The sequence below is a fragment of the Haplochromis burtoni genome, unplaced genomic scaffold, assembly GCF_018398535.1.
Source record: "Haplochromis burtoni strain Fernald_Lab_line unplaced genomic scaffold, NCSU_Asbu1 Contig_1, whole genome shotgun sequence".
In the NCBI taxonomy this organism is placed as follows: domain Eukaryota; kingdom Metazoa; phylum Chordata; class Actinopteri; order Cichliformes; family Cichlidae; genus Haplochromis; species Haplochromis burtoni.
Genome location: NW_024582362.1, coordinates 804,825 through 826,678, shown reverse-complemented (window position 1 = coordinate 826,678; position 21,854 = coordinate 804,825). Strand labels below are relative to the sequence as shown.

General features: G+C 41.1%; 1 protein-coding gene across 17 annotated transcripts in view; it reads right to left on the bottom strand.

Annotated features, from left to right (window-relative positions):
- The window catches only part of si:ch211-285f17.1 (sickle tail protein homolog), a 126,150-nt gene that overhangs the window by 11,843 nt on the left and 92,453 nt on the right, over nt 1–21,854 (bottom strand). For 15 of the 17 annotated variants that reach the window (XM_014329119.2, XM_014341433.2, XM_014329068.2 and 12 more), the window contains 8 exons: nt 15,387–15,582; nt 12,231–12,429; nt 10,852–10,945; nt 5,969–6,759; nt 4,339–4,443; nt 3,769–3,818; nt 1,320–1,459; nt 980–1,155 (listed from right to left, as the gene is read on the bottom strand). In XM_014329119.2, coding sequence (XP_014184605.1) covers nt 980–1,155; nt 1,320–1,459; nt 3,769–3,818; nt 4,339–4,443; nt 5,969–6,759; nt 10,852–10,945; nt 12,231–12,429; nt 15,387–15,582 — 1,751 coding nt within the window. Of the gene's footprint in view, nt 1–979; nt 1,156–1,319; nt 1,460–3,768; nt 3,819–4,338; nt 4,444–5,968; nt 6,760–10,851; nt 10,946–12,230; nt 12,430–14,347; nt 14,538–15,386; nt 15,583–21,854 lie in introns of those variants that run through there. The other 2 variants (XM_014329221.2, XM_014329054.2) reach the window with 2 other exon arrangements.

The window sequence follows — 21,854 nt, the reverse complement described above, 5'->3', positions numbered from 1 at the left end:
GGAATTTGGCACTTTTCTTACTTCCTTTCATAATTCTTTCTCGTGAACTGAAACGGGCAGTATGGGACACCAAGAATTCCACTTAAGGCGAAAATAGCTTCAAATACTGCAGTTGTTCAGCTTTCATCCACTGAAAATGACCACTGTCAGATTTAATACGTTTTTTTTCTTTTTCTGTGTGACTTCATTAAGGTTTTCCTGTGTTTTTATGGTATGACTTTCCATATTTTAAGGGGTGAGTTTTAAAAAAAGGTTACAAAATATGGTCTGATAGATTGAATTCTCTCAAGAGGGCAGCAGTTTTGACACCACGCACTCCAAATGGTTCTAAAGCCAAGCAGCTCTAATTGCCATGCCTTATTTAAGGGGCCAGGAGCTGTGTTTTGCTGACTCACAAATGGCTGCATACAAAGTGTAACAAAGGGCTTAACACAGCTTCAGTGCCCCCGACTTCCTCCTGTTCATTTCCCAGAATCCAAGAACTGCTATGATTGTGTTTATTGGAGCATATGTTCGCCGCTGTCTAGCAAGACAACACTGTTTGACCTTGTCTGTAAACATCCAAATAAAAAGGATTCAATTACTGCTCCCTGTTGGCAAGACGAGGCGAATGAATTCAAATAAGAGCAGGGCGGTGAGTAATTACTCCACAGTTGAGTCCATTGTTTTAGACCGCTGTCTCTGAGAGGCAGGCGTAGCTTGCCTGCATAAACTTGTGGGCTGTAATTTAGAGGGTGTTGGCTTGTCAAAGCGTTTAGGATTGAATGGCTCAGGTGAGCTGATAACAGTGAAGCCTTTTGGGGGCTTCCTATAAACAAAGGCACAGCAAATGTAGTTGCAGATATGTGCACTACATCAACTGTCAGACTTTTGAAAAACTTTGTTGAATGCAAACAAACGTGTCTATCCATTTTAGACACAATTTAAACAAAACAGCATCTGTTGTGTTGGGTAATGAGCGAGTCCTGAGCAGTCTTACCTGAGCTGTGTGAGGACACGCTCCTCCAGACCCAAGTACTTGTGCCTGTCCTCTTCTACCACAGCTCTCTGTCGCTGAACAGGGTCCTCCATACGCCGCATTGCTTCTGCAAGTTTAATACTGATTTCCTGCTCTGCCCGCTTCAGCTGCACCCGTAATGCCTCCTGATTCTGGAGCTGAAGTGATGTACATAGCAAAGTGAAAGTTATTAGAGGACCTGGACTAGTAAACCGAGATATATGGCTTTTTGGGTATCCCACTTAATCACATGCATATACACAGCTGGAAATGTGAACAAACGAAACAGTTTAATTTAATTAAAATGGAGACAAAGTCTTACCTGCAGCTGCCTCATCTGATGCAGTTGCATCCTGAGGTCAGAAACATTCTTCCTGAACTGCAGGAGGTTTACTTTGAGTGGAACTGAGCCCTTGTCTGGTGGGCTTGCACTGTTCTTGGGAGACAAGACCGGAGAACCACCTGGACCAAGAGAAGAAGAAAAAACCCCACACAGCACAGCTTAAGTTTGTTTTCTGAAAATTACGACCCATATGTACATACTAAAACCTTTGAAATCAAAGCTCATAATAACTCTTATGAACTGTAAAAATTCTAGTAAACATTATTAGGGAGGCTTTAAAGTGTAGATTTTTTTTTTCCTTTTTCAAGCACTCACTCTGCTTATTAGCAGGCAGATTGTAAATGCCCGTAAACACACTTTTTCTGACCTAATGTCCCAAATGTTCAGCAAAGGTTTCTTCTCATTTTTGTGGCATCATTTCTACTTCATATGTACTATAGATATGTTAACACTCTTATTAGTTGCAGCTGGAAATGGCTGTCAACTAATTATTTCAGTCACTGCTAAAGATGAAGAACAGGCTGAAACCATGGAAACCAAAGTAACTTACATCCATGGTGGAAGTCCCTAAATAGAAAGTAAGAGCAATATTTCAAACTGCACCATGAGATTGAAATGTAATGACCCTATAGAACTACACGTTCAGTCACAACAGACGACACTGGTTTTGTCAAACACAGCATGTAAAGGAGGAGCTTGAGTGGGTTGCAAAGCAGCTTGCAATGAGCACCAACTGTAGGTGGGCTAAAGCAATTTTAATACTGCACCCCACTTGATCAGGTTACTTGGTCTTTAAGTTTTGTTTGCTAGGTTATATAGTTAGGGTGTTTGTTTTAGTATTTATGTTCTCCTGGTTCTTATCTAGGGGCTTTGTTGTTTAGTTGTTAACACATTTGCCTTACAAAAGTCTTAAAAGATCGAGCCTGGGAGGAAACACAAATCCAGCCTCGGGGTTTCACAGGCTAGTACCGATAACAAGCCTGGATAAATGGGAGGGCATATTCATTTGCTGTGGTGACCCCTTGGGAAATAAACAGCTGAAATTACCGCATCTTCTAGCTCTTATCTATACACAGATGTGCTTCCATTTTTTTTCTTTTAACATATATGAACGCCATCAGGGACTGCAGTTACAGGATCCAAGTGCTCATCTTAATTATTGTGCATTGTCCTTTTTAAATAAACCTGAAACTAGTCATAAGAATATCAGCAGAGGTGTCAGCTGATGTGGGATGACAGTGAGGTCAGCTGAGCTTGACTTTGTGTCCTGTGTAGCTAAATTAACACTGCATGCACTGAGTTTTACAGTAACATATCTTTTCAAAAATGTGTGTCAATTAACCTGGAATCTTAGTTCACTATATAAATAGTTGAAGTTGGGCCAATTTTCTGGTAGAGAGCAGTTTCAAGGTCTGTGTGTTATCCACAGTAACTTGGAAATTCTTTCTGAAAGGACGCATTTGTGCTGTATTTTTATCAGAATTATGAAATGAATGTCTGTCACTGTATATTTGAGGCAAATGTCAAAACCATCTGCAAGAATGGATACCACAAGAGGCAAGTACAAATTTTTTCGTGTAATTAAGAGCAGCCAATCCTTTAAACACAAAAAAATACAAAGAAAGTAGTGTCCATCCATTTTAGTTAAGAGAAACTTACCAGTGCTCCCTAAATTCTTTTTGACATATACCATGACGCAGTGAAAGAACACACTTTTGTCTTTGTAATCCCCCAAATCTATTTACAGCGTGAACAGACCTGAACTACTGGTTACAATGTATATTTTGAAAGAAGGACACGCTGGGTGGTGACAATCAAGAAGCATGTGAGGGATTAAATGAATATCCTCACGTTTTTTCATGTTAGAGGCTGTCTGGCGAGATCAAAGAAGACCCTGTAACTTTTCTGATGTTTTGAAGATTTGCTCAAACACAGCATGACAAGTAAATCCCTCTGGAAACTACATACTCCATGAAATGTTTCTTGAGACACGAGCTTAGCTTTCAAGACACATAAATAGCGTTGTGTTTGTGCTTCGCCACTGGTGAGGTTGCAGATCTTTTTATCAAGCTAAGGTCTGGCCGCAGAACGCTGCGGTGCGGAGATTGAATCGCTGAATCATCTTGGCAGGCTTGAGAAGTAATAGCATCTTGTTTTAAGTAGTGCTTTGAGGGGCTTGTGTTAGCTGCGCTGGCTCTCGTCTCTTAACTCCTATTAAACTGGATGAACTGGGTAAAGGAGTGCAAGGAAATATGAACTGATGACAAGCAAAGAAGCCTGACTTTGTTTTTCCTCCCTCCAGTGCTGTTCATTGCAGACTGCTGACTGACACTGATGTGTGGGCTTGTCTGCACATGATATTATGGCATTTATATCAACTAAAAAGAAAAAAACTCCAGAAATCCCACATAATAGAAGAGATACTAACCTGAACTATGAGCACTGTGGGCTGGAGATGATGTCTTCGGGGGTCTCTCGCTGCAGTCAGAGAGAAATTTATCTTACAAGAGTTTGTGTAACAGAAATAAACAGCACTTTGCAGCACTTTAGATTTACAGCTCGATATTAGTAAGGACAAACAAGTTAAAATAAAGAATGATGGAGCAGACTGACAAACCAGAAAGGTTAAAATGATGTTAATGATGTTAACAAGCTTCATCATCAGTGCATACAGTAGCTACATTCAAATTCACAGCATACATTTTAGACTAGGCGTCAAGCAAACATTTCCAAAAAATATAAATAAAGAAGAGAAAGAGCTGAAAAGCAGCCAGATGAACAATAGTGGCCATTTATCTAGAGGGCAAAAGGCTTCGATAACAGATTCACATTCAAACCGATTTCCTTTTTAGCAGACACTATTTTACCTGAGTGTCTGATATGGCCATTATTGAAGGGATAATTTATCCTTCCTCCTCTGACTGAATCACCAGGCTTTTCTTTTGAAAAGTCCATTTCACCCGATGCCTCCACTCTGGCCTATACTGTGATTGCTTACCTTAGAGGCTCCTTGGTGCCACTAGTGTTTGGGCCCTTTAAAAGTGCATGCTGAACAAGACCAGTCAAGCTGGCAATCTGTTGTTCCATAGCCTTCATTCGTTCTCTGCAGACACATCAAAAAATTCTGCTTTCAACACCGAGGCCTATTGGATATGACAGCTGCCACTGGAGCAAATATTAGCTCAGAATGAAAACGGGAGGGTTGTAAACAGAATAATCAATCGCTTTTAATCACCTAACCATGAAACGTTTTGCCATTTTGTGAGATGATTACACAGCAGAGATTTTTCTTTTGTTTTGGAATTGATTTGCAATATGCCACAAGTAAATGTTGTCTCTGGTAAATATGAATCGTTTCTGAATTACAAATAAAACAAAAATGTAAAAACCCCAAAAGCTCGTGTCCAAATAGAATAAACAAGACGGACAATTTCTTGACAAGCCTAAGCTTGACACCCAAGGTGCTCGGGTCATATTGTTTTTTTGACTGAGTCACATGTAGTGACTGCCAAAAAGAGAGTGAAAGGATTATTTGAACTGTATGACACTGCCTTAAGAAAGCCTACACTGTAGGCAGGTGAGGGAACTGGCAACAGAACTACTTTTGCTTTATAAGGCACATAAGATGTGCCTTATTTAGTGTGCTTTCATCTTGTTTTGTCATTTATTTATGTTGCCTTGCTATTTATATTTCCTGCAGAGTCTGTTTGGAGCACCCACGATTTCATTGCACATGTACAGTGACAATAAAGGGCTATTCTGTTCTATTCATAATTTATCTTGAGGCACGGGGCACGTTAAGGACACAGTGCAGACACAAAGTCTATGTGAATACAACAATGACCACAATATTTTACACGAGTATATTCTATGACACCTACAGATTATTTTGAAAGTGAAGCATGGTACTTTCCCAATCAAATTCCTTCACTCTTTCAGATATTCCCAGGGCATTTCTAATGGAGGTTTTGGGCTTCCCAGGTGGTCTGGCCTGATCTGCATGACTGGCCATTTCAAATACTTTTTCAACCTGGCCAGTATTTGCTTTGGGTTTCCAAGTTACACACAGAGCCCATGTACCCTCCTTTCTAGTTAAGCATTGCTAAGAGGCCAGCATCCCTCTTGCACCCTTTCTGTGTTTATGTGCTCTCGGTCTGAGAAGACAAACCAAACCCAGGTACTAAAATATCTGTTAGATTAACTGAAATTGAATAGAGTCTGTAAGGGGTGTTCTTGTTTAAATATACACTGATTAATAGAGCCTTTAGATACTATCCTGTTTCACTAGTGGTAGCTATGCCTGGGCTTACACGCTCATCAACAATATTAGCTCCAGAATTCGAGTTAGCAAGATAAGCAAGAGCTGGCTATATACACAAACCAAACTCATCAAAATGTGCTTAATGCGCAGATCTTTATGCTGAAGACAGTGAGAGGGCAGGTTATATTTATTCTTCACGCATGGATGATGAAACAGAGTCAGACCAGGTACTGGAAAGCAGCAGTTCATGGTTAGGGTGACACTGGGATGCAGAGTTAGTCCATGCTCCCATGCAATGTCTCGGTAGTTATTTTAACAACCCCCCCCCCCACCACTATATGCAACACTGTGTCCTCTGCTAGCTTACCGTGTCTGATGGTCACTGGCAGCTGGGATTGGCCCCTGGAGGTCTGGAACCACAGGTGAGCCCATGCTGTTCCGTGGCTTTGTCCCCGTTACTTCTTCCTTCCTGAAGGACTGGCGCACTGGCGAGCTTCTCTCCATGGTAACACTATGAGATGGCATGCCATGAGGAGGTCCACCATGGATGTCAATCATTCGTACCTCAGTCATCCGATGAGGGGATGGCGGAGGTGTCTTAGAACCCAAAGTCGGCAGCTGGCTGTTTCTGGACTTCTGCCTGTACAGAGAGGGGTGATCTATAGTGTCTGTAGGGCTAGGTCCACCATAAGAACTCGTGGAGCGGATGGATGCACGGTGAAATCCCCCCATGGCATGCTCTGGACCATCAAGCCCAGGGCTGGGGTGTGGTCCATGTGCTGCAGCAATGCCCATTCGTCCCTCTTGGAGGAGGTATGGATCTGCGTACAAGCCCTCATTCCCTCTAGAAAGAGTGTGGCTCTTTCCAGCCATATCCTCATCTGGCTTGACATCTCGTCTCTCTAGGATGGCGCTGGGACAAGGAGAGTTAGAGCGGGCCGGTGGGTTGGCATTGGAGATTCTATCCCTTGGGATGGTGGCGCTCCCAGGTAAAGAGCCCTGCCGTGGGCCAAATGGGATTCTGGAGGGGGATGGAGGCATAGAGTGGGGCGTTGGGGGGAGTGCTGCTTGCATTGGGTGGTGGGACGGGGGAACCATGGGAGGATGCCTTAGAGGGGGCTGGCCATCACGGCCGGCAAGTGCCATTTCACTGTGCATCTAGAAAAAAGAAAAAAAAAATCATAAAAACACACAAAAAACGATTTAATATATATAAGTACACAAAAAGTTCCTTCTTTTAGTAGAAAATCTTAAATTAAAGATGCATATTTCTGTCAACTTCAGTTACTTCTTACTTTGTGTAGGTCTTGTAACTTTAGACTGGAGCTGCCCTTAAAACAAAAACATCTATCTATCTTACACTGTTGCTTTTCAAAGAATATATACTGTCAGCAAATTTTCCCAGAAGTAGAAAATAGTTCCTGGACACACAGCATATCACTCTAAGCCCTTGATATCGTGCCCACAGGCTTCCATATAAAACAATATTGCATGAAGAAGTAAAGACTATTCTCCCTGTTAAAAAAAACTGCACAGTTTCTGCTTTTTGAAAGAAGGTGAGGTTAAGTGTTGCAAATGCGCTCCAGGAGATAAGACTATGGCTTTCTACCAGAGGTTCATGGAAGCCTTCGGGGTTAGACAGTACCTTGGCTAATTTGCAACAGTATCTGTCTGTCTGAATAGCAAATACATCCCACAGTTCTTTAGCTCAACCACCTTAAAGCTCTTTGAAAGCTAACGTGCAAAAACCTAACCTCAATTAATTGGAACACTTTTCTTGGTTAAGGGATATAGAAGAATAGTCAGTGCAAAAGTCTTAAAGGTACGCAGTGTTCAGTCTTTACATTGCTTCCTCTACTTTTATTTTGACACCTTGCATAAAGCAAGACTGTGTTTTGCTTAACGAATAAAAAAGAATTAAATTATTTCCTCTGCAAACAAAAAGTTACTTGATATGCAACATGCACCCTTGGCCAGCCATGCAGTGAAAGCAATAATGGAAATTTGATATCGGCTCAGAAAGAACAAGCAACAAAACAATAAAAGTCATTTCATTTTAGATTGGGTTTTCTTTAGTTTGTTTGTTTTTCTCTCAGTCTCTTCTTTACTGAACTAAACATGTACAAGCACATTTGAAACCTAAATTATAAACACAGACAGAATTCATGGATACACACTCTCCTACAGGGTGTCACAAGTGGGTATGAATCGAATCTGTTTTCCAGTCTAACTTTCTATTCCCGTCAAACACACAAACTATTGTTTGTCCGATGTATGACTCACAGGTCTCACCTAAAAGTCAAGACAAGTCAAAAACGTAACGCAAAGTTTTTGTGTTTTCAGTCTCGTCATTATTTATTACTTCCCAGAGTGCCAACAAAGATTAGCACAGTGAGGTGAACAATAAAGTGGGTGTGACCCTTGTGTGTGCAAGAGTAGGTGTGAACTGGAAAACAACAAATGCACACACAGTAACAAAAGAGCTCAGGCTTGGCTGTGGTGACAACAGTAAAAAGAAAGAAACTTTGTAGCAGGGAAAGTTCACGCAGCAGTAAATATGACTGCAACAAGTCCGACCAAGCAGCAAAACACTAAGACTTCAGCGCAAAGAGCCACTGCTGACCGTCACAAAACCATAAAGACTTCTACTTTTTAAGGTGCACACACTCTTAAAAAAAGAAAAGTCGTCCTCGTGTAGAAATTTCTCTGAAGCCCTAAATAACATCTGACTGCTTTTCCAATCCCTGCAAAGCCATATAAGAACATTTTTAGCCAAAAGGCATCAGCTCTCAATCCCAAACAGATGTTGCACCTTTGAAACACTGACCAAAACATCTAAAAATATCCCTACAGTACAGAGATCTCCTTGCTTTGTGACAAAACAAAGAAGTAGAAGCTCGAAAAACAAGCACACGCGAAACCATATCAGGCAAAAAAGATGCAATTTATCTCCCAGACCTTTCTCCTTTCTCCATCATTCTCTTAAGCTTCCAATTATGAGAGCGGCATGTCTAGTAGGAGTTAACAAAAGTTGCCTCAATCTCTTGGCCTGTCAGAGTTGGAGCGAGTTTCCCGACTAATTCACAGACGTTTCAGAGCCTCACAGCGAACAAAGCAGGCCAGATAAAGAAGAGTCGTGCTGCAATGTTCGTGAAGAAAGTTGTAAATATTTAAAGAGCTGATCGAATGGCTGAGTGTACTATGCGGATGTGCTGTAGGGCACTAAATGGTGTTGGTGAAAGAAAACACTAATTATTAGAATTGTAAGTTGACACAAGATGAGCTGTCATCTTTTTTTGGACAAAGATAAAAGAAAAATTGGTGGATTGTTCTTAGGAGAGCAAGTCAGAGGCTAGCTAATAACTCAGCTACTGTTTCCAAAACATCCTCTTAACTGGTGTGTACATACTGTCTCTGTCGACAGCCACTATTGACTATACTGTATGAATTCAAAGCAAAGCTTGAGGCACTATCCCATACATATATAAATATATGTATCGGTAAAGATTAATGAGTCAAACTTTTGAAATGCAATTGCAGGAGAGTTATTTGACCGCCTGAAGTTTATCAAGTTACGTGTCCATTCCTGTGTACATCTATCCACCTCGTATTATTGCAGCAGTTGTTTTTATAACCAGAGACAGTTCTATGCAAGTTTCGCTTGCCAGACATTTTCAAATCAATAGCCGAGATGACTGCAGATCTCAATTTGAATCAGATCTGAGGCCTGGCATCCCTGCAAGGCGAGGGCATTCTCTACGGCCCAAACACATGTGAGGTGCACCTTCAGTGAAACAGTGTTTGAACAGGTGCTAATTAAGCCCTAGCGACACCCTTTTTTTCCTTTGTGCAGCCAATTTTCTATTTCCTCAATAAAAGAGGTTGAATTTTTAACACTGCCAAGAATAGAGAGGCTGATAAATATTACGTTGAAAACTGTGTTGAGTGTTAGAGCTTTTCAATATGTTTGTAAAGGAAGGGAAGTTTGCCAACAGCTTAACAGCTTGCTTGATGCGGAGCACGTTCATCAACCTCTGTTGTTGAATTTAAATAAAGCGACTTGACTGCAATAGAAGCAAACTCTCGAGTGGGAATCAATAAATGGCATTTTAGGTAGTTTTCTGTGGTGTTTACACTTAAAACACCACCCCACAGCCATCCTCTGTATCTGGGTCAGCTGCTGCTGGGTTAAAAAATGACAGCAACAATCTTTTTCTTTATGTTAGCATTGCACTGTGTTTGCATAGGAACCTTTAAGAAGTTGCTTCATACATTTCAGTTCATCGAGTTCCAAGCTCTTTTTTTTAACACCTGCAGTTTCGACGAGAACCAGAATTTCAACAACAGCAACAAAAAAAAAAGAAGTTGGGGAAAAACTTCTCTACACAAATTGGAGTTTTTCTGCTGATGTACTTTGAAACTTTTAAGCTCTCAAAGTAAGATTCCCCTTTTCACTTTTTCAGTATCTTATTTAGCCATCTTTTTTTTTTTTTTGAAGAGCCGTCTTTTATTCGCCTCCCTTTGAAGGACCCGATTGGAGAAAGTCAGCAACTTGCCTGTCAGCAGCAAAGAATAAAAAAGAATTTCTGCAGCACCTCAATGTCACTGTGGCATCTGAATGAAGAGCTCTTAAAACCATCACCTTAGCTGCCTCATCACTCCTTTAAACTTAACCAATTTCACTTTAAACTTAGGTGACCATACGCAGCACTGCATGTAGTGTTAGTATAGCGGGGGTTAATATTTAAAGCAAAGCAATTGTGCCAAAAAGCTAACTGTAACTGGCAGACGAACAAAGCGAGGACAGATGACTGGTCAGGGCAGATTAGAGGAGCGGATCTGAGGAGGAACAGTAGACGAAAAAAAGGCTCTTTGGGGGTTTTAGTTTGTTACATCAGCAGGAAATAAACAAGATAGAATCAGAATAAAAGAAAAGAGATTAGAGCAGATATTGGGAGGAAGAATTCAGAGAGGAAATAGTCCTGAGAGCTGAGTCCAATTGTCCCTTAAACAAGTCGCACCAGAGCGTGTAGAGGACGGCCGAACGCAGGCCCCTGGGAGAACAATACAAGACCCCCTCTGAAGAGATTAACAAGAGGCAGGGGGACATTCCTTCCCTTTACTGCATACAAGATGTGAGAAACCGGAGACCGGGCTCGCTATTCTATCTGCAGCAAATCTTTTCTCTACTCAGCTGCCGCTTTTAATGAGACAATTTCACTGCTGTGCTATGGACAGTAAAGTACTCACCCTGACATCGCCATTGGTAGGTCGGGGTCCATGGTTGAATGCCTGTGCTGGATCTTTGTGGTAAACCTTCAGGCAGGAGTGGTCTGTGATGTTCCTGTAGGAGGAAGAGGTGCTCAGTGGTAAGAATTTAGCCCAGATATCGCCATCAGACAGCGGCCGATCCTGCCTCAGTCGGGTTCTCTGCAACAGCCCCACCAAGGGCACATACCCCGACAGAGGCTCTGACTGTTCGCTATTATCCGACATTCCCTTTAAATATTAAAAATCCGTAAAAAATATTAACTAATACTATCTTGCTACATGAACTGAGAGCACACCTGCTGTTTCATGTCCTGGGCTCAATTTAACTATGGCATTATGGTCGCCCGTACAGCCCTTAAGCTATGACGAGACAATATTTTTTTACAGCCCTGATAAAATATTACTCACAAAGTACACATTGCACTTGAGCAGGAGCTCTGCAGGCAAAGGGCAAAGTTCGTATGCCTTCAAGAGTAAAGCCTTTCCTTCTGAAAAACAACTACAACAAATGGCTGCCTGCTTTCTCAGAAGACAGAATCTGCTGTATTACTGATAAGACATGCAGGTGAATATCAAAGTAGGATAGTACTGATATGTATGTTTATAAATGAAGCAATGAGAGCTTTTAAAAAAAAAAGCAAATATTTCTTAAAGATTTGCAAAGTCAAATTTTTTCATTAAGACTGGCAACAACCACCAGGAAAGGTATCAAAGTCAGCTAAAAGTAAACCTTAGTTTGTTTACAGTTAATGCTCTTTTTTTTTTTTAACTTTCTCTTTAACATTGAAGGAAAGTGGAAGTGAGCCCATTTCCTGACCAGTGACATTTCCTGTTCAGGGAGAGCTGAAGAAGGAAGAGGATGGAAAGTGTTCACAGTGGGTAAATGGAAATAGGTCTATCCGATATCCTCACATTGTTCCATAATGATGTTTGTACAGGATCAACATTGCATCTGACCAATCACATTGTTATGATGTCATAGCTTTGTGACTTGGGGAAGAAAACTGCCGATGTCCACTCAGGAAAAACATCCAAAAAGGGGGCGGTTAGGGTCAGGGTTAGGTTTGAGGGTTAGGATGTGTCGTGGTTTGGGTTAGGGTTACGGGACTATAGTTACGGTTATGGTTAAGGGGTTATGGTTTGGTGTGTTGTGTGACGCTGTTTCCATGTCATAAAACTTTGACATCACGTGTGATTGGTCACTTGCAACATTAGTTATATCGATCCAAGAGCAACACCAACACGACAATATCAGATCGACCTAAGGAAATAATAAACACAGTATGCGATGGCAAATACATGCTCCCGATCCGTTTCTGTTACCATGTTTATCACATGCAAACACAGTGCATCTTTACCTGACATCAGCAAGTTCGTAATACACGTTCCTCATGTCGTCTTTGACGTACACGGCAACACTGGGTGACTCCAACATCTTCATGTTGAGCTGCTGCGGGAAGGCACTGACAAAGAGAGCTCTGATTGTGTCGATGCTGGTGATCTCATTGGGCATGCGAATCTGTTTGGTCTCGTCTCCGTACTGCAGGTACAGTACACCTAAAGGCAGGAAGCAGGGAGACTTGGTGATTAGTCCTTTCAAATGTTTCCCGTGACTAAGACAGCCCTATTTGAATTCCATAACTTGCATTAGCAGTGACGCATTGTTTCACTCCCATATGTTTTCTAAAGGCCTGAAGAATTTCAGCCCTGCATTCAGTGTTAATCTGTCAAGACAGTTCACTGACATTGTGTTGATGTTATTTCAATTACAAACCAGTGGTCTGCTTTTACTGTTGAGCTACTGTATAGAGTACTGACTGTGCAAGAATGCTCAATATATTGCAGTAAAATCATTGGGCTTATGTTATTTCATGTTAGTGCAGTAAACAATGCCAAAACTGTGGTGGTTAAACAAAAAGGGACGCTTGTAGAAGTTTGGGTTGGTTTAAAAACCCGTCAATGGTGAAAAAAATTAAATAAAAAAAACATCTAACAGCATAATTTCAGCCTTGTAAAAAGAGTTGGCAAGGGCCCATGTGACACGTCTGGTCATGGCCGCTCAGTGCAGATTACTGGCCGGACTCAAATTTTCAAAAGTTCCCGGTGTTTTTTTTCTTCTTTTTTTTGTTTTGGTGCAATTTGGATCAACTCCTGCACAGTCCCGAACGGATAAGAGAGTCTGAATTGGGCTTCAGCATTTATTCTCAGTTGAACTGTGGCTTGGAAAGCATCAAAAACAAAAATCCATGAATGTAATCATGTTGTGTGCAGCCTTTTGCTAAATATTTGTAATGCACTGCACTGAATCTTTTGCTTATCACTTGCACAGGATAAATTATTTGGTACAGGCAGTGAGCTTGGGGGTGGGGTCAGGAAGAGAGGACAAAACTAGGGGTGGATCAGTACAAGTTGTGCATCAAACAGACCAAAGCTTGAACCTCTGAACCCTGGGTGTGGCATTTGTACTGTGCTTTAGAAAAACAGATGGCTCTTGAACAAAATTTATGGCCACGCCTACAGAGCAGTTGTATAAACAGTGCGGGGGGGGGGGAAGGAAACAGAAAAAAAACATTTCTATTTTCAATCTGCGATTCATTACCTCAAACGGCTTTGTGCTGATCTTCACAGGCAATCAGTGGCAACAATAGAACGTAATGAAATGATCAAAGCAGTTCAATCAGCTCGTGTTGTTGTTTTGCTCATATTTCATAAGAAATCATCCAAAATGTCACATTTCATTAGCTGCAGAGGCAAAATTGTCACTTGTGCATTTATGCACTGGAAATAACTTGCTTTAAGGAGAGGAGGGTTTGGTTTTACTTGGTGTAACCCCATAAAAGGAGCTAGCCAGTAAAAGCTACCAGATGTTGGTGAAATATTATACAAGATCCTACATGCACCACGAGACAGAGTGAGACAGAGAGTGAGAGAGAGAGAGAGAGAGAGGGCAAATCCAGGAAATAAAATTGCTGAGTCTATCCGTTGCTTTCTCTCTCTGGTCTGTCTGGGTTCCTGTGTTGGAAAAACTTAACAAAGTGCCCATTTGCAGAATAAATTCATCTTTCCCCTGAGAGCTGTTACGTTAACGGCCGTGTAGTTTTCATCCAGATGTTCGCAACTAGGGCGAAAGAATTTGATGACAAAGCACCATTGATTGAGATTGCATCGTTCACACCTCTGTACTCTTATTTGCTATGACAAAGTTGAATAGCTCAGTTTTAACAGCTGCATTCCTGAGCACCTGGTTTCACTGAGGACTGGAAACAAATAGCTAGTGGGTTTTTCTGACCAAATGGGCACAGTTTTTCCACATCTCTCCAGTAAGACACAAAAGTCTAAAACAAATAAAGTCTAGAAATATATGCTCATCGCAGCGATTGAAATGCAGCGAAAAGACAGACGACTATAATACACCCGCAAAATGAAGAAATTCAATACACTTGATGCCACACTTAAGGATGAATTTGATACTCACGTTTGAGGTTTTAAGGAATCCCTGTTTTTCTGCTCGCTGTTAAGATGCTCTCAAAAAGCCAGAAGCTACTACACCAAAAAGACACTTAAAAGTCCCAAATGTCTGCTGGGACCAAACGAAGCGTGTGCCTGTCTGTTTGTGTGTGTGCATGTGTGTGAGAGGCAGTGGTGGGAGGGACAGTGTTATGAAGTGGTGCCCCCCACCTCCCCCCTTTTTTTCTCCTCCCCTTTTTCCTCACACCATAACCCCCCACTGTCTTAACACTCTGTCTTGATGTTTTTGATAGAAGGACAGAGAATGATGGGACATGTGTACGTGCATGTGTAGAAAAACTTTTCAGACAAAGCAAGAGGCACTACTGGCACGGGAAAGGAATACGACACCCTGCAGTTTCATTCATTTTCACTTTGGTCAAAAGTCTCTCAGATGCTTGCCTATTATCCCGTGGCAGACGCCTCGCCGAGTTGTGAGCTGCGCTGACGCTACACTTTGTTTGGAGAGTTTTCTAAGACTTTGCATCCCTCTCAGCCAAACACAGGCACCTAATTCTGCACAGCTCTGAGCCTTTGCTGCATATGTATGCAAATGTAGCACCGTGCACGTTGATAAGACGACCCGTTTCTAATCCTGTCAATACCACGATGGCACACTGTGGATGCTTTTCTCCTATCTTTCACTACAGAAGAAATGAATACTAATTAAAACAAAACTGTGCGCTCAGGTTGAGAAAGGAGGAAGGGTGGAGACTAGCAGACGGATGGAGTGAGAGGAACAGATTTGGACTTTTAGTGAAACAATGACATCATACTGTGGTTAGGAGCTATTACAAAAAGTTATGCCAAGGTTATGCTAAAAGAACGTGTCAAACATTACTAATGCTAGTTAATGCTGTGAGTCTTTAACAGGGCAGATACAGGAACTTCCTTATAGCAAATTTATTTGGGGATTTTGAAATAGAGCATTACAAGATTGTCAACTGAATTTTCTCAAACTAACAGAACTGCCATGAACCCAAAAACTAATATAACATCCAGCATACCTAGTGAGCGGTCCTTTGTCTGATTGGCCGATCGCACAACAGGCAGGCTGGCACGAACCCGGCTGCCACGGGTGAAGGTTGTGGGCGCTTCAGCCTCTGACATGGTGTCCAATGATTCCAGGGAGGCTAAGGACAGGTGGTCGACCTGATCGCCGATACTGTGCTGGGTGCTGGCGCCGTGCTTTGGGCTTCTGCTCTGAAATGGGAGCACATGGAAACAACACCGTAAGAGCAATACCCTGTACACAAGTGTACACAAGATGATACTTTACATGCTTTAGTATTACATTCTCTCAAGGACACAACAAAAAAATATATTTTTTTCACAGTATAAGAAACTTCTTTGTGTTATCATGCATTTAGTGGAGCAGAAATAACACTTCCTTACAATGTCAGGTGTGCTGTGAGTCACACGCATTCTTTGCAAAGCGAGAAAAAGAAATCTTTGATGGTGACTTTGACTTTGACTGCAGCAACACACAAAAAACTATGAGTCTACTCATACAAATGTGCAACAAAGTGTTAATACATGCACTACAAGATCTTCTGCTGCTATTAAATACACACCCACAGGTATGCATGGTTACTAAAAGTACCAACACCCTAAAAGAGTTCAAAGAGATTCCTAAAATGTTGTTCCAGAAAGAGAAATTTCTAGTAACCACTGATTAAACATCAGGACTTGTGTGATCAAAACGTGAAGATCAGTTCACTTCTCTGTAATCATATCTGCATGGCGTGGCATCCTCGAGCTAGGGATACAATAAGAAGATCTGTGACCTGACTCCTGAGCCCACTGAGCTATTGTGCGGTAAGGTAAGGTGAGCTCCACCTCAAGGGGAAAACTCTGAACACTGGGCTCTTTATGAAATTGCTCCCCTTTCTGGCAACAAAAATGGCGATGTAAAGCCATAGCAGATGAAGGCACAAGACTACCAGGCCAGGTCCTATGGGTTATCTTGAACAAGCCAGCCTGCACATGCTGCCATTATCTCACACTCATACTCGCAAGGGCAAAGAAAGAATGTAAGCATATTAAGATAAGTGCAGTTGACAGATGTAGTTTAACCTGACAGCCAAGGCTGGCTGACAGACAGGGCAGACACTGATAGACAAGGGGGCACTTGGCTTTAGGAACATGGTCACAAAGCAGATGTTAGCGAGTGTGCGAACATGGTCACACAAACACACACTCTGACAACACTGCAGTATGATGCAGATAAGATAAAAGGCTGACTAACTCTGTGGGGCAATTGGATTTTCATCAAATACCTCTGAATGTCAAGCTCAGAGTGAAGTGAGGAGAGCATGGCCTGTAAAGACTGATGGAAGAAAAAAGAGGAGAGGAGAAAACAAAAAAGCAAAAAGCTTAGAAATGCCAGTGGGAGGTTGAAATGGAAAAGAAATGTTCATCCGACAAAACAGAAGAACCATGGCAACGAATCAATGTCGACGGCAGGCCATAGAACAGAGGAATGAGGCTAAGTGCAAAGACAACCTAAGTGCAAAAGTTAAACATAGTCTAAAAAGTTAGATTGTATTTACTTTAAATCATCACTTTTTATATGCTTACGTTTGTTAAAATTAGCACTGACATGATAATCCTACAAATCCTACCTCTTAAAAATGTCTACAATAACATTAATTGCAGCCATTTATACAATGCCATATCCTTTAAAAAAAAAAACCATTTAAGCTCATCAAACTTCACATCCCTGTGTGATGTTTGCTGAGTCAGTATGCAAGCATTTTTCTGAAGTACCGTCACAGCAGCTGGGCAAATTGGTGAGCCGCAACTCAACTTTTATAATTCCATTAAAATATGCTTATACTGCAGGACTCAGAGATTTAAAGTAATGAATAAAAATGTACTCTTATTTTGTTAATACATGACGATAGCCACTTAAATAATAATAACAATAATAAAAGAGAGGTCACACACAGTTGGGCTGTCACCTGAAACCAGTCATGTGTCTGGAATTTAATCTGACCACTGAATGATACATGACCTTATTCACTGTTGGTGGCCCTCCCAAACTGCTTCTCATATGCTACTGTGTCACCCCTGGGAGTGTTGAATCATTTTGGTTTCTTCCATCACCTGTAGGTAGTAATTATGTCAGAGTGGTCTGGCAGTGTAATCCAGTGTTTTCTAAAAATACTGAAGTGGAGAAAGCGGCAGCCACATTCAGACTTTAACTTTAAGTTCCCTTAAGGATCACATTTCTGAGTTTGCTGTGCAAATTGATAGCGTGGTTTCAGATGTGCTTGGCCATGAGGTTGATATCAGTAAACAAAAACTTAAATTACTCATAGTTTTGGCTGGAACTCAAAATGTAGGGGAGTAGAGGAAGATTAGATCATTTTGTTCTTTGCTGTAACTTAGTTAAGAACAGAGTGTTTCCTCCTTGATTGAAGGCTTTATTCTAAGCTAAGATAAAGGTAAGCTAAGCTATGCTAAGCTAAACTCCACCTGGCTTCAAATGCATATTTAATTAGAAGGTCCTTAAACTATTAATTTAAATGATAGAAAACCAAAACCATAGTTAAAGTAAGAAAATATCATTTTTGGTACTTACTGTATATATATTTAAATATATTTTAAATACAAGCACATTTAGCCACAATAAGCTATAGCAATATGGCTATAGTGCAGTAGAGTGTCAAAGAAGAATCTGTTTAAAGTGACTTTTATTTTTATGTTTCAATAAAAATAACTGTTTCACAGGAAGAACCTATGTGATATATATTTGCATTAATTTAATTTTCTCCCTCACCTTATTTACTTGGCAGCATTGTGCCCTAAATTAATGGGACAGGATCACACTGAAAAAGCAGTTAACTTCAATTGAAGCATAGGGGCTAAAGCTTTAGAGCCAGAATGATACAGGATTTTAAGGATCGATACCGATATTTGGTACCGTTTTTTTTTTTTCCCCCATTCAGACACACAAAACAAACAGAATTTCCTAACAAAACTTGTTTGCAGTTGTTTATTTATTTGTTTATGCTCTACTGGTTGTTGCGTTTGTGCCATTCCAGACAAGCATGCTGCTAAAACGGAAGTTGCAGATTGCCTCGTGGTCAACGAGCAACTCAACACTGATAACATGGTGGAATGGTGTTTTTCCTGTCTCTTCTTAATTTTTTAGATTTTCATTTATCAACCATTATAAACGTTGATAGACCGTCGAATATCTGCCGATAATTTCAGGCCCTCAACAAATCGACCAGGCTGTGAAACTATTACACCCTATTCAGTGACATAAACAGTATCCATGGCTCATCATAGTACTCAAGATAAGATCTTTAAACAATGGTGGCACGTTTCTTTGTTACAGCAGCAGCATTTCTTTGCAGTGACAGTACACTACCTTGACTATGCAAAAGAAGAGACATCATTAAATTGACATCCAAAATGAATCTCATTCACATGGAAGGCATGCTTCCTTCTTTACACTAAACAGTGGATAATGCTGGGATGGCACACCCTCGATAGTACAGAATCTAAAAAAAAGAAAAGGATATTTATTGGATATGTACTCAAATTTTATTTCAAAGGGAAAGTTGTCTTATTTAAAATGTACTTTTTTTAATTTCTAGAAAATGTTACAATGGGTACAATGTGACAGTTATTGCACAGGAGAGAAAGGCTGTTAAAGCGAAAGGAGTCAAACATAACGATGGAGAAAATTGCAAATGAGACCTTCTACCTCCCTGTGGAGAGGTGGGGTAATTAAGTTAAACCACTCCACACCACTCCACATCTGACAAATGAGGTGTCTCCTCAAAAGGTTAACAGTTTAGTTCAGATTAACTTCTCCGTCTCTTTCTCCCTCACTTGCATACGTGCATAGATTCTCAATTCAACACAAAATCTCTGTACATATCATATCGTCCTGAAGTATTTGAGCCACAGACGCTTCCTGTCCAAGCTTACCCCTTCCTGCCTTAAGGGCCAAATGTGAAAGCCACAGACCGCCCGCTGATTAGCAGTATAAAACCTGCTTCTGCCCACACATACCTATAGTACATTCCACAGCAGCAATTTCCCCTCACTTCAGTCAAAACCAAACAGCCTGTGATTCTGCTTTTTCAGCAGCGACTGCCTCTGTACACCACATTGGGTCTGACAGTTATGATGAATGTGAAACTGAGACATCAACATTAGCTCATACACAGGAACATGACAAGTCATAAACTGATGAAAATAGCCCCTTGGGAAGGAACGTGTCTAGAAAATTAAGCTCGAATCTGTCAAAGAAATCAGAAAATGTCGACTTCAACGACGGCTTGGTTGTCTGGTGCTGCAGCCAGTGTCAGCGGCCTGTTTTTCCTTTTTCTTTTTTTAAAAAAAGTAAACCTGTGTCAAATAGTCATCATGATTAGAGTATGTTAGAGCAGCTCTAGAAATAACTCAGTGAAATTTGCCTCATCTAAATGCTGATGTTGTGTGGCTTAGAGCCTTTTCCTCAGGCTCTTGCTGGAAAAAAAAGAACTGTCTTGAACACTACTTGCTGGAGCCTTATTATATTAAATGGATGTCAAAAATTGTACAGTGTGGGCAAGCAATAATTAGGCAAACAACCATGCTTGCGGAGAAAATAGATGCAAGATAAAAGTGTTTCAGTCAAACTCTGTCTGTCCCAGTGTGTGTGTGTGTGTTTGAAAGCCAAAGAAAGACGGATACACAGAGACACTCAGTGTGTGCATGAGTGAGTCAGGCCATTGTTCCAGAAAATCTGACCCGAACCCAGGACATCCTGCAAACATTTATGCAACAGTGGTCTGACAAACAGTATGTTGTCATGAGAAAGCAAGCGTTGGCTTGCATGTCTGCATTAACAAAATACATGTAATATTCAAACTTTATAGGTCAGTGCTCTTTCATACCATGCCCCGTACACTTCACTTGATTCACTTTTCACTATAGTTCCACCTCGTGATCATGCGTGTACAGTGTGGGTGCTTTTCACTGTAACCCGTCTTGATTATTGCAATGCTACTTTCACTGCAAGGACAATGTTACATGATTTCACAAAGCAGAGCAGAATATGTTATATCACGGTCCCCTGGTCTTAGTCTGACAGGTTGACATGCGGAGTTGAGCTGGGGCGATTAAAGTAAATTACAATTGTTAAGAATAATGGCAGCCACCATCAGGGTCTTACTGTGTCATTCACTGAGATTTAAGTATAGATATGGTCCAAAAATTGCCATGCACCCCACCTGCTGCCAGTCCACACAAAGCCCACTGATTGGAGCTTGACTTCTTATAGAATCAACGTGGTGTTATAATAGCTTAGCCTAGCTTTCACCTTAAAAACAGGGGTATTAGTCTGCTTTCCCTGTAGTCATGGTGATCATTTTCCCCTTTGGGCTGCATAACATTGGAGATCTTTAAAAAAAGAAAGACACAATGCAGGTTTCACAAGCATCCCAAAAAGCCAAAGTCGATCCGTCTGTGACTGTATTAGCCTAAACAACATCCACTACCAGGGTCCGACTACAATAGTGTTCATTCACACGTCATGTTCTATGTAAACAAACACAAAGAATGCACACAGGCAACCAGAGGAACAGGTTTCATTGACTCGTTCTATACTTCCTTGCTGGACATGAAAGAATGTAAACATGAGAGTTGAGGTTGAAGCTTTAAACACAAACTCAACTGTTGTGAGCACAGCTTTCCACTTAAGATGCTAATTTGGCTCGAGCTCTGGGGAGCAGAGCTAGAGCCAACTGTAATTACCTGGTCCGATCTGCATGAAAGACGACGGTGGCTCAGCAGTGTACTGTTAACCCTTCGCTCAACTTGGTGCTATAAGCGAGATATCAGAATGAGACAAGTTGAGCGAAGGGTTAACAGTACACCGTTGTCTTTCATGCAGATCGGACCTGCCGTAGTTGATACGATAGGAATGAATGTGTAGTAAAACATAATCAAGAAAAGAGTTCAACAATGGAAGCGCCAAATTGTCAGAGCTAATTAGCAAACGTGAGTCAAAAACTTAATGCCGCTGCAGTTCTACACAACTCCGAAGCATAAAGCCCCTGTCAGTCAGCTGGTCAGCTCTCAGTCTGTATGTCTGTGGACAGACCATCACCCTTTGTCTACCTTAGCCTAAATGACATTATTCCAAAATCCCCCAGTCATCCATTCCTATTCACTGCTACCGAATCCCTCCCTCCCTCCCACCTCTGATGCATTCCTCCTCTAATCCCCTCATCAAAATCCCCAGATGACCTTTCCAGAGATGGTTATATTTGTTTAATTGTTGCATTCATTTATAGCGTCTACAGCTGACCATGGAAGTGTGAAAAGATAAGATCCTACTACTTAAAAAAAAAAGTTCCAAAAATGTATATGCAAACAGTAACCTTGACTGTTACCATCTCATTTGTAAAATATTACACCGAAAAATCAAATGTAACCACAGTGCACTGCAGGATGATTATCTCTTACAC